The sequence below is a fragment of the Euleptes europaea genome, chromosome 4, assembly GCF_029931775.1.
Source record: "Euleptes europaea isolate rEulEur1 chromosome 4, rEulEur1.hap1, whole genome shotgun sequence".
NCBI lineage: Eukaryota > Metazoa > Chordata > Lepidosauria > Squamata > Sphaerodactylidae > Euleptes > Euleptes europaea.
Window position 1 is genome coordinate 39359802 of NC_079315.1, and position 13680 is coordinate 39373481.

Here is a 13680-nt window from a genome sequence, read left to right on the forward strand (position 1 = left end):
TTTTTCAAAACTTCATTTGAGGGGGGAAATGAAACACCCAGAGTTGCCTACCAAAAAATTACAGTGACCAACTGAAAAATGAGGGTTTCAGTTCCTTAATTTAAGGGCCTATTAATAGGGTCTTTTTAATAGCACAAGCAAAATTGTAGCTTTGGGCTCTGTTTATATGGCACAAATAGAAAACCTTTCTGTTCTCCTGTCTCTGGCTGGGAGGCAATGAGCTCACATCATCTATGCTATCCAAATGTGTGTGTGTGTGTGTGTGTGTGTGTGTGTGTGTGTGTGTGTGTGTGTGTAAAATGCCTTCAAGTCACAGCTGACTTATGGCGACCCCATAGGGTTTTCAAGGCAAGTGATTAAGAAGAGGTATTTTGCCATTGCCTTCCTCTGCAAAGTCTTCCCTGGTGGTCTTCCATCCAAGTTCCGACCCAGCTTAGCTTCCGAGATCTGACAAGATCAGGCTATAATATCCCATTCCACATTCCAACCCAAATTTATACCATCCCACAATTCAGGCAACTAGGAGAATCTGGAAAGAAATTGGGTTAAATGTGTACTATTGACACCATGGGGCACCCCTAATATTAAAACTGCAGGCAAATCTTTCATACAACTGACAAAGATTGAATCTGGTATAATTTAACTAACACAGCTGTTAAACAATGGTGAGGTTATTAAACCCTTTAGAGACTTACAAATTAAACATTACTGTTGCGTGTTAGGTTGTTTAGCGTATGTGTGATGTTTTTACTATGTAAATATTTTGTGCATGTTTTATTTCTGTGTTTTAATGTAGAATTTTATATGTATGTTGCTGTAATTTAAAATGCTGGCCTTCACAGTAAGAAAGAGGGGGTCTGGATAGTGATTGAAGTGTTTTGTGATTTGATGGTAGCTGTATCCTAGGGGGCAGAGTTGACTAGCTTGTTCTGAGAGGCTTTGTGGGACAGTCAGTAGAGAGTTGAGTGGGAGAAGAGTGTGAAGTGTGAGAGAAATCTGTATTCTGTGTGGAAGCTGTGAGCTCAAAGGGCCATATGCCTGTGTGGAGGTTATGAGCCTAAGTGGCAAGTTAGGAAATTAAGCTTTGAGCAAGTTATTAGCCTAAGTGATAGGTGAGAAAAATAAACCTTTGTGGCTAGGTCTATTTAAAGAACTTTAGAGAAACAAGAAGAACTGTACACCTATCTGGAACCATCATGTTTAGGCGCCCTATCTGAAACCACTACGCTTATAACACTGTACTGAAACCATTATTCTATTATACTTCTCAATAAACTCTATGTTTAAGAGAAAACTGTTTTATTTTGAGTAAGGATCTCCTTTTTACCTCACAGCCACCCCCACATGCTGACTGTTCTGTCATTCTACTAATTATAACAACACAACGTGTTCTTTATGTCCAACTAAGAATTCTAAGGCAAGAGCCTTTGGTGACAGCAAAAATAAGTAGGGAACACTAAGGAAGGCAAGGAGGCAGCATAACACATGTCACCACAGAACACAACAGAGAGGTGACTTTACAGAGGTTACATATAAGGCGTCTTGCAGAAAATAAACCATTACTGTATTGGTTGCTTCAGGGCCAAGCAAGAAATTTGGGAGTACTGTCTAATTGACTTTAGAGAGTCCTTCCCCCATCTCATACTGTAACAGGGAGCTTAAGCTTATTTAAACAGTCCAGGTTAGAGTAGATTGGTAAGGCTTTAACTGAGGTGGCAGGTATGAAGCAGGTAGTAGTGCTGACCAGTTTTGGAGCCAGGATGGACTCCCCACAAGCTTTGGTAGTCCACTTGCTGGAAGCAACTCACCACCAGAGGTAGGGTTGTTCATTCGAAAATAAATGAATAAATAAGAACTTGACAGCGCGTTCCTAAGCTGCAGTGTGCGTGGACGCGGGGAGTAGGCACTGCTTCACCGCTTCCTAGGCGTTCCCCGCACACCGAAAAACAAAACAAAAAAGGCTTTTAGAGGCTTTTTTTGGTGTGAAATGGGGCCTTTTTGCCCCATATAGAAAAGTGAGGCTGCGCCTGCTAAAAAGCAGACGCAGCCTCGCTCTTCTCGGCGCCAGCATTCCCTGGGCAAAAAGTGACAGGAAGCTGCCTAACGGCAGCTCCTCCTCCCAACCTGCCTCAGGAACGCCTTCCGGGATGCCAGCCTTTATGCCAGTGGAATGCTGGCAGAAGGCCCCGTTGGCGTCCCAGGGTGGTGCTGCAGTGGCAGCCCCCAGAGACCAACGTCCGGGTCTCCCCGCCGGCATTTGGGCCACTAACACCATCATAAGTAGCCCGGATGCCAGCATGGGGGGTGCGAATACCAGCACAGTACCTTCCTGGCCTCCAAAGGGCTTTCATCCTTAAGGCTCAGGAATGCACGTCAGTCTATGTCTGATAACTTTTTTAAAAAGTTTTAAAACAAATAAATAAAACTTTTAAAAATGAGATTTATAGAAAAACTTGGTGAGCAGCTTGAGGTACCTATTCATGAAAGGAGTTTGCTTCAGCCAGCGAGGCATCAGTAGGGTGCTCCCTTGGTGCTGGCCAGCAATCAACTGAACCTTAGCTACTGTATGTCATGATCATCCCCCCTCAGCACAATTATGTGCAGGAAACTTTAAAAACCCTTTCGTGCCTGACACCAACCTAACTTAAGGGTGCTCCTCAAGAACCTTCCTATCAACTAAATTTTCAAAAAAGGCCTTTAGTTGTAGATTCTAGCTCCAAGGCATTAGCTTCTATAAATAAATGAAATTAAGAATTAAAATCAAAAATAGAATCAAAATAAAAGTGGCAGAGGAAACCACAAAGGTTCACAGGAGAGTGAGTCCCAGTTCCCTGCCAGCCACTATGCTCCAGAAGCTGCTGACTGGGTAATCACATCCATTAGCTGACCAGTGAGGTCTTTAGGGATGGCTTATAGGAAGGCACCCTACCAAGTCAAGGATGTGGCCCTGCTTTTCCAATGTTGGAAAATGTCCCCTTCCATCTCCCTACTGCTCCGCTCACCCCCAGCATCTCTATCCACCCATGCATCCTGCCTCCACCTCTATTCCCCATACTGTCCCCCATGGCAGTCTACTCTTCACCAGTAACTCCCCTGTTCCCCACCTTCTCTTCAGCTCCTTGTGTGTTTTTGGTTGGATAAGCAACCCAAAATGGCACCCTAGATCTTGTGTTTCTTGCTGGCATATCTGCATATGGGGGGGTTACCACCCCTTTTACTTTTCCAAACTTCTCAAATTTTTTAAAAAAAGACAAAGGATTCCCCTAGATTTGCTAAACTATCTCCCCTATTTATACAGGGCTCCATTTTTTTAATCACACCCTGAAGCCAAGTTCTGAACCATATATTTTAATAGATAATTATTAAACTTTGCTCAGTTCGCAGTCATTGCTAGCACCATTTCTATCCGGCTCTGTAGAATAGAATCATATTAAAAGCAAGGAATATGTAGCCTTATTAGGAATCAACAGGATACACGTGAGCATCTATATAAATTATGGACTAATGCTAAGCTAATTCTTAAGGACATCAGTACAATGCCCCAGTAAAATGTCATAGCTATAGGTTGTCATCCTCAAAGCATTTTCTGAGGTATAAGCTTATTGAATTCAATGACATCCCTAATTGAGGTTTCATGATTATAAGCAAAATTTCATCAAAACTGAACACAAGAAATTACCTTATACTGAGTCAGAGCACTTGTCTACCAAGGTCAGTATTGCCTACTTTGACTGCCAGTGGCTGCCCAGGGTCTAAGGTAGAGATATTTCACATCACCTAGTGCCTTAACTGGAGATGCTGGGACTGAAACTGGAACTTTCTGGACACAAAGCAGATGCTTTCTGGACACTGAGCCACAGCCCTGATCTTAACTGTGTATAATGCAATAAAACTTTTAGGTCATACCTGAAGTTCTTGCATTTGACATCTCAGCTGCTGTTTGGAAGAATCAAACTCTTTCGCTATCTTCTCAGACAAAATCATCATTTTCCTTTGCTATGCAAAAATACAGTAAACATGAGATTAAATACAAGGCTTACCAACAGGATGATTTGGGGACTATAATGTCGCAAACTTAGGCACGTTTAGCTATGAGTAAGTCCTGGTATTGCAATCATGAAGGCCAGTAATGGCACCCACACACACACAATGGTAAAATGAATAACTACAGTGGAAGTCAAATTCTTCAGTTCACAGCATGGCCATACTGTGGAATACAACACATTAATATCTGCAAACACAAAGCTTTTAACGTGCTTTCTGACTTATTTCATCACAATTTCTTTCCATTCTGTGTTTCCTCTAGCCAGCCTCAATGTTAGCTACATAACATATATTTTCTATCTGGGAACAGAAACTGGCTTCAAGAAAACTGCCACATTCCAAGTATTTTTTAACATATTTTTGAAATGTACAAGTTAAAAGGTCATTATTGTACACATCCAAAGTATGTTAAAGGAAAGAAGCTACTTTAATCATCTGTATAACTTTTAAACTAAACACAGCTCTATAAGGAGAACAAACTATGTGATATAACAAAGTACTTTTTAAAATGAATATGCCGCCGATTCTCTAATTTTTCATTGTATTAAAAAGTTTAGTTATTAATTACATTGAAGGAAGAGAGGACCAGGAGACAGCAGGGCTATCAACAAGGAAAAGCAAGAAGGGCATAGAACTATCCCATCTGCATATCACGAGGGCACACAGTTGTCTCTAGCTCCATATGACAACTTCAGGGTCGGGCACGTGCAGTCCTACTGGGAAGTCTTGTGGCAGGTCATCAGTTGGTCCTGCACTGCTTGCGATTTATTTTCCTTGACAGTTCATTCTTCTTGCTGACAGAACACACTTTTTGCTTTCTTAACAGCCACCCCCTTGGTCTCCCCACTGCTGTCTCTGGCATCCTTTCACAACAAAACACATTCCTCAGCCAAAGCCTGCTGAGTTGACTTTTCAGTTGTGCTGAAGATCAGGTGACATTCAAGCTCCCAAACAACAATTCACAGTGGATATTGCGTGCCTAGTCACTCTGCTGTTCGCAGACTTAGGGCCTCAGAAGGCTACTAAACACATGGGTTGTCATTGGGACAAACCTCACAGTGGCAGCTGGGTACAGAAATATATAATTGTTTCCATATAATTGACTTTGTGCCCCTCCAACCATATATCAAAGGGCACAAAATACTTAAAAAAAATTTTTTTGTATTTTTCAGACATTTAAAAAGCTATTTTACAATATTATGATGGACAAAATATTTCTTAAATTCAAAATTTTGGGTAATTTAGCATTTACAAAAATGAACAAATATTGGAACCAAAGTATTTTATTTTGATGTTGCCTTTTGCCCAGTAGTAATGGTCTCTCTTAATTTCTAATATATAATTAATTGCTTACTTTATGCACATGAAACATCTTAAACCTCAGAAGGCTAGAAACAAAGACAACCTAGCAGTTCAACTAAGGTGTAAATGGGCAGGATACTTCATAGCCCAAATCCAGCCCAGTTAAACTGACATTCTTCGATTTAAACTATTTTCTTCCATTAAAGCTAGTCAAAGCTAAACGGACGTAAATTCAAGTATATCTACTTAATAATTATATGGTGAATTGGGTGCCAACCATCAAATTAATGTATCGTTTATTTTAAAACCCAACCAAATGTTTTACAACTTTGATAACTTTCAGAAAGGAACAATAGCAGGTATCTTCCTTCAGTAAGGAATACAAATGCCTTCAGCACTGACCATTTGAAGCAATCCAATAGGATCTTACTTTGTAATTCCCCCTCCCCCCAGAACATGCACATTTATTAATCTGACATCAATCCATGCTGGATTTTGCACGAGTGTGCGTGCACACACACACACACACACAGAGTTTAAGGTATTTTTGTAAAATATTTTTATTACATAATCATGCCAAAGACGTCAGCTATAGATGATAAATAACAAATACATATGTATATCTCTAGAAAGTAACTGAGAACAATAAGAATTCAATATATGTATTTTTCTAAAATCACAAATTGCTAAACAGTTACTCAAACTTAAGTGAACCATGGCCACAGGGCAAGCTTAGAGGGAGAACAGTGACAAAAGATTATTTCTTTTTCTTATTTGTGAAGCTGTCAACTCAACATTCCCAGCGTTTTGACCTCTGTAACAAGCAAGGAATATCTTGTATTGGGGGCCGAAGGCTATGTGTGTGGAGCCAAACAGTGCAAGTGTTACCTCATTAGATGCATCTTCCAGCTTGTTCTGGTAATCTGTCAAGGTATGCCTCAAAGTCTCAAGGACAAGAGTGAAACTCAGAGGTTTATCTTTGTCCTTGCGAGTGCCTGAAGAAAAATACAGAATCAAAACAAAGCCCTTAGAGTTGGACAGACACAGAAAACTTCTCCAACAGCAACAGAGATATTTAAATTAGTTAGGCTCCAGTGACAATACAGAATGTTGAACAACCACTGTGTTTTCTCCAAGGCACACTGGTGTCTGTTCTTTAATACCAAATAAAGCTGAAGAAAATTCTTACACTGTGGGCCACTATAGATCACCACATGAAAAATGATAACTCCAGTTTATTTTCATACACGTCATGAGGTCCCTCTCTGACTTTATTTAAAAGATACCTAATGATTACAAGTCTATATGCATTTTTAAAAGCTCACCCTCCAAACAAAACAAGCACTTTTTAAAGTATGTTGCATTCATGCTTTTGTTGCTTCATGATCAACCATGCATTTTACACCAAAACATTTTCACTTCATTGTGCGAAGCAACACATGACTTCCTATTTTGTCTGGATGCATCTTAAAGCAGTTGAATACCAATCCCCAATATTTCTCTTATCTTGCATACAAAATTGAAAAAAGAAACCTGGCTGATGATTGAAGTCATTTTAAACTATATTGTCACAATGACCCATTCCCTTCTTCCCTTCCCAGTTCAAATTCCAGTTTTCCCATTGTGCTCATAAATAAAGCTATCTTCCAGAAAGTCTGCCACTGGCTCCAATGATGGTTTGGCATGCCATCAGCCAACCCACTTTCTGAAGCTGTGTGTCAGAGCAGTCACCTCATCAGAATATGTACAAAAATCAAACAAGCTACTAAGCCCAAATATTTGTCCTAATGAATGGCAGCAAAACAGCTTAAAAATAAATCACACTGAATAGGACCAAGAATGGAATTACCTGATATGAACTTCCATGATTTTTTTTAACCAAATACAACCAGTTGGGGCTGCAATCCAAAGCAGATGCATGGTGTAGGAGGGACTATTTAACTCTTTTCCCTGGTTTCTGACATCAAGTTTGTAAATTTGTCGGAAGCTTTGCTTAAGCTTATGATCTTAAGCTTTCAACTATACAACTACTTCAAAGGGGACAAGCTGAACAGCAGCAAGGCTGTACTTCCAGTTTGTGTGAACAAAATACGTACTACTGAGGCCTTGTCTGAATATCATGTACAAGGAGTATAAGGCAATGTATGTCAACCTACAAGAAAGCTCAACTATATAGACAGTTTTATACTTTAGAGGCAGCGGCTACCAAGCCAATCGAGGTATGTGTAACAGTTGGTGCATCCTTGACTGATCAGAAAGGCTCAGGGATGTGCCGCAAGCAGTTTCTGTCAGGAAAAGAATAATGTGTGAAAGACCCCGAATTTATTAAACAATAAGTCTCAGCTTAATCAGTCCTCAGCCAGGATAAAAAGACTACTTCAGAACCCCTTGCAATTCACTCTAAGCTCCCTGAAGGAAAAGCAGGATATCAGTGTCATTATAAAGATCAGCTAAAGCAGGGGTGTCAAACATGAGGCCCATGGGCCGGATCCGACCCCTGGACAGCTTTTATCCAGCCCGTAGAGCCGAGGCACCTAGTCCCCCTTCCCCCCACCTCTTCTGGGCTTCCCAAGGCCCCTGTATGGCAGGGGCGGGAGTGGGGAAGGCTTCAGCCCGGTCGCACCGGACCACATGCGCGACTATGTATGTGTGTGTGTGGGGGGGGAAGGCTTAAGCCCGGTCCCACAGGGCTGCGTGCGCGGCCTGGTGTATGTGCGTGTGGGAAGGCTTCAGCCCGGTCCCGCAGGGTGACATGCGCAGCCAGGTATGTGTGGGAAGGCTTCAGCCCAGTCCCGCAGGACCATGTGCGTGACCGGGTGTGTGTGTGTGGGAAGGCTTCAGCCCGGTCCCGCAGGGCCGCGTGCACGGGCGGGTGTGTGAATGGGAAGGCTTAAGCCTGGTCCTGCAGGGCCGCGTGCGCAGCTGGGTGTGTGTGTGGGAAGGCGGGAAAGCTTCAGCCCAGTCCCGCAGGACCGCATGCGTGACCGTGTGTGTGTGTGGGGGGGGAAGGCTTAAGCCCAGTCGCGCCGGGCCACGTGCACAGCCAGGTGAGTGTGTGAGAAGGTGGGAAGGCTTCAGTTCAGTCGCGCCGGGCCACGTGTGTGATCAGGTGTGAGTGTGGGGAAAGGCTTTTCTCTCTTTTCTTCCTCTTTTTCTGTCACACTCCTTTTCTTTCCCCCTCTTTCTCCCTTTTCTGTCTCTCTCCCCTTTTCTTTCTTTCTTTCCCTCCCTCTTCTTTCTTTCTCTCCCTCCCTCTTTCTTTCTCCCTTTCTCTTTTCTTTCTCTTTCTTTCTTTCTCTCCCTCCCTCTCTTTCTTCCTTCCTTCCTTCCCTCCATTCCTCTCTCCCTTTCCTTCCTTCTTTCCCTCCCCTTCCTTCCTTCTTTCTCTCCCTTCCTCCCCTCCCTCTCTCTTATCTGTTTCACTCTTTCTGTCTCTTCCTTTCTCCCTTTTTATTTCTCTTTCTCTTCTCTCTCTCTTTCTCCCAGGCTTTCTGGACTGGGAGAGGGCTGCAGGCTCACCAGTCAAGGCAGCCAGCCCTCCCTTAGTTCAGATCTGGGCTGGTGAGTTTGCTGCGGCCTTGCCAGCCAAGGCAGCCACGCCACACACACCCCAGTCCAGATCTGGGCTGGTGAGCCTGCTGTGAGCTCGCAAGCCAAGGCAGCCACCCCCTGCCTGTACAATATGGGCTGGCGAGCCCCCCAGTCCAGATCTGGGCTGGCGAGCCCCCTTTCCAGATCTGGGCTGGTGAGCCCGCTGCAGGTTCGCCAGCCAAGATAGCCACTCCCCTGGTTTAAAATTTTTAGCAAAATTAATGGCAGGGACTAGAGATACCAACTTCATAGAAGACACCTGCAAAGTCAATTAATATTATTTTTTTACTTTATTTTTTACTTAAAATACAAACATACTTTACAAAATAACAATAAGACTATTAAATAAAAGAAAATACTGTAAGAACGTTATCATTGTAAACTTATTTGTGTTTTAAGTAAAAAACAATATCATTAATTGACTTTGCTTGTGTCTTTTGTAAAGTTTGTATCTTCAGTATCTGGCATTACATTTTATGGTATTTATTTATGTGTACATGACCCGGTCCGACCAAGTGACAATAATGTATTATCCAGCCCTCCTAACAAATGAGTGAGACACCCCTGAGCTAATATATATAAGCAATGTCCATTCTTTCCTTGGACATTCTTCTGGATTGCATGATATTTTAAGTGCAGGGTATCTTCCTACAAGGCCAGGTTTGGCTAAACAAACCAAGAGTTTTATTCTAGCACTATGATGCTCATGTTCTATGTACACCAATTCCATCTGGTCTTATTTAAGTTTTCTTAAGAAGACTATTAAAAACTGCTATCTCTACCTCCCTCATTTGTATTAGTTTACATGGATGGTTAACCTGTGGTATGGTTGCCACCATGGGCATAGGAAAAGGCCATTTGTCGTCTCATTGGATAGGGGCAGGAGTTTCATGGGCCTGCTCCTCCAGCTCTCCCAGTTCAATTAACAAGATGACTCATGTGATTAGTTTTTTAAATAATTGAAATATATGTTTGCATTATTTTATAAGCTGCTTTGGGCTGCTGGGTTGTGTTCCCACCCTCCAGGAGGAAAGGTAGGCTATAAACATTTTAAATAAATAAAAACACCAGGAACAGCATATACTGTAAAACAGTAATACTCAATGGTGCAGAAGCCACATGTGGTTCTTTGAGATCCTCATTGTGGTTCTTCTGAGCACTATTCTCTAGTGAGACATGTTTCAGGAAAGTGGGCAAGGCTACTACCTTGTATGGCTTCTGGTTGGTGGTTTATTCTCAACTTCAAACAGCTGCTATCAGAGTAATGGGTAAACTACAAGCCTCCCTGAGCTTTCATGCCAGAGGTGGAAGTAAATATGCTCATTTGATTGATGGTAATTGTGAACGTAGCTCTCTGTGAGTCGTGCATTGATTTTCATACTGTTGAGCTGACTTGTGACACAGTTGCCAAAAAGGTTGGCCTCCACAATTGTAATGTTTTGCCATGTTGCTCATTAGATTTCTTGTTTCTAAAATGATTTCTTGTTTCTAAAATGGAGTGAGGGCTGTCAATCTGGGAGGCTGTCTATCTAGTTCACCAAATCTAAGTCTAGCTAGTCTCAAAACAGATGCACGGCATCCTTAACTTAGCCTGGGTTGCTGGAACAATGAAAAATATCAACAATATTAATAAAATGGCCTGCCTGGACCTTTCTCCACCGTCCTATCCTGTTAGCCATGGGCGTAGACCAAGCTTCAAGTTTCTTGAAGCAAAGGGTGGAAGACATTGAACGCCAGACAGACCTTGGAAAATCACCATTTTTTCTAGTACCTGATAAATCTAGATACTTGGTCTCACCAGCAGCTTATTTTTATCATCTTGAGTCTATTAATTATAGGAAGGCCTTTACCCTTGCCAGATGCCAGGCTGTTTTAGAAGGGAAATATAAGATTCCCAGATCAGAGAGGATAGGTCCGTGTAGAACAGGGGACATTGAAACCATCGAACATGCACTGATATGTTGCCCATTCTACAACGAAGTTAGATCAAAGCTTATTTCCCCCCTACTTCGTAAATTCCCTGATAAGTCAGTTGAGCATTTGGCAAAGAAGCTCCTATTAGAAAACCCTCAGCTTACGCTCCAAACTGCCAAGTTCTGAGCTGTTGCTATTAAAATACGGAGAACTTTATTAGAGAATGATTGTTAGAATATTTTACAATTTTATCAACTTTAATATGATAATTTTAACCAGGGGTTGTTTTTATTGACCTTACACCTTTATATGTCTGTGATTCTGAGGTGCAAAACTATTGTGTCTGGAAAATATGATGTGCTGGCACGTGATTGGCCAGTCGACCGTATTAATAAACTTGACTTGACTTGAATCCCTTGGTGGGGGCTTGAGAGAGAATAATAATCATAAGACATTAAGATATGGCACATTTCCCATTGTCATCTCTTCCCTCAGGACTACAAACATTCAAGCAATTCCAAAACTGATAACAAAGATACAAAAAGACATCTGTTCCCTCTCAATTATGCCCAAGTTTTATTTGTATTGTTCTAGCTTTTTTTCTCTAGCCAGCCAGTCTCCTATGCCAAAACCTCTATCCTAACCAATTCAGTTCAGTTCAGTTTTGTTTACAGTCATTCCAGAATGCTCAGTTCAAAACCTTACCTAGCAAGGCAATGAGGAGGAGGAGATTCTAGCCAGCTTCAGCAAATTGTTCTGCAGTTTCCCAGGCCACAAACATTTTGTCCCTCAGTCTCCACACCTCCTCAGATGCAAAATAAATTATGTTTCCAAATCCCAAGTGCTCTACTATGCTGCTCTATGATCACTAAACATTCATGGTAATTTCATTAACATATATTTATAGGGAAAGCGAGAATGTAAGAGGAAACTGCATGCAGGTCCTCAATGTGTTTAAGGCAGAAAACAAGCATCAAATATGCAGTGGAAAAATCACAGCTTCCAAACTGTTTTGACTGTTTATCCCTTCCAACTCCATAATTCTATGACTGTGCCTATGCACCACAGAACCCAAGGCAGAACCATAAATGGGCTCTTCCATGTGTTACTCCAAAATAAGAGTCATTAACTAATTGTCCTGATATGTCTGGTAATTGTTCTGGTCATTGTTCCTGCAAAGCATTGATTCATAATCCGTAACTTTTTTTTCATTACAAATTTTCACCACTTACAACAGGAGTTCCTGTTGGCCCTAGACTCTGATTATATAAATCATTTACCCTGGTGTACAGGAAAATGCTTTGCAAAACTCATTCAATGGCAGCACCCAAAACAGTTACACACAAATGTACTTATGGTGATTTCTGAGACTTCTTAATTCTGTTAACATTAATTTGAAAAAATTGCAATTTTATCTTAATTGTGTTATGGAGAGGAAGACCCAAAGTTTACTATATAAAGAAAAGTGAGCCTTCAGTGGCCAGGATGAATGCTGGAATGACATACTGAATCTCTCTGCATATTTCCCATGTCTACTCTATTTATTTATGCATAACATAGCTATCCCATCTTTCCTCCTAATGAAAGACAAGGCAACATGGATAGCTGACCAGTTCCAAAGCTCTGACCAGTTCCAGAACAGCTTAGCTAGCAAGGCTGCTGCTTCATGTGCCTTCCACTTGTACCCTAACATGCTCTAGGTTATAATATTTTTAAAACATATGATCTTATAACTGAAGACTATCTGTGAATCTGGCTCCTTTGAAGAGGTTATCATGGATCAGGGATTGGGCTGTGGCTCAGTGGCAGAGCATATTCCCGGTATACAAAAGGCCTCAAATTCAATCCCTGGTAACTCCAGGTTTTTTTAAAAGGAGGGTCAGGTAGTCAATAATATGAAAGATTTCTGCCTGAGATCCTGGAGAGCCACTGCCAATCAGACTAGACAATACTGACTTTGATAAGACAATGGTCTGACTCAGAATAAGGTTGTTCTTTATGTGTTCATTTCCTACATTGAACCAAAAACATCTGTTCTCCTTGATAGGATAGCCTTACTGAGTATCAAATTGAAGGAGAGAAGACACACTTTAGTTCAGGTTAAAGTTCCCACAAAGGGAGAAGGGACCAAACCTAAAGGATTCCTAGAAGGGAAATAATGGTAAGGAACCTGAGAATGGGTGATAACAAAGTATATTTATTTTTTATTAAAAAATAAAGCCAAGCTGCTTCTGCACAGTTAGAAGCTACACAGGGCCAAAAACACGTAGATGGAGTGAGATCACACCAGCTGTCCATAGTTAAAACCTAAAGCAACACTTAAGAGAACAGAGGTAACCTTTCTAAATACTGAAGATGTTGCACGCATTTGAAAAATAGGAAATTACTACAAATTTTAAAGATCTTCTGTACACTTTTGTCTTGAACCTCTGATAGCACTTCTGACCATTTTCTTCTTATAGTCCAATCTCCTCTGTTTTACACAGTAGAGAGCTATGAGGGGAAAAACCTGTTTTGCAAGAAAATGTAATACTATGGGCTTAAAATGCCTCCAAATAATTAAAAAGGGAAGTGTAGTATCAAAGCACCCCCATTCTTAAACAATATTCCTTCCTTTTCATATTATCATTATGTGCACAATGAAAAGAAAACAGTATCTGGGAGGTCAATTTTACACACCAGTCGGCTTTGTGTTGGCATGAATGTAATCATTACCCCTCAGTTGACTTCAAAGCAACACAATAAAGAGTAGTGTGTTGCATTCTGTGTCCTACATAACCTTTTTTTTTAAATAGATGACCTTTAAGTAGCTGAAGGTTGCCTCTGAAT

The 13680-nt window shown here is 41.3% G+C and overlaps 1 protein-coding gene across 1 annotated transcript in view; it reads right to left on the bottom strand.

Annotated features, from left to right (window-relative positions):
• Window positions 1-13680, bottom strand: part of CCDC171 (coiled-coil domain containing 171) — a 160352-nt gene that overhangs the window by 88376 nt on the left and 58296 nt on the right. Inside the window, exons 9-10 of the mRNA XM_056847984.1 lie at window positions 6235-6341; window positions 3907-3996 (exon numbers count right to left, since the gene is read on the bottom strand). Of these exons, the coding sequence (XP_056703962.1) occupies window positions 3907-3996; window positions 6235-6341 (197 nt within the window). The remainder of the gene's footprint in view (window positions 1-3906; window positions 3997-6234; window positions 6342-13680) is intronic.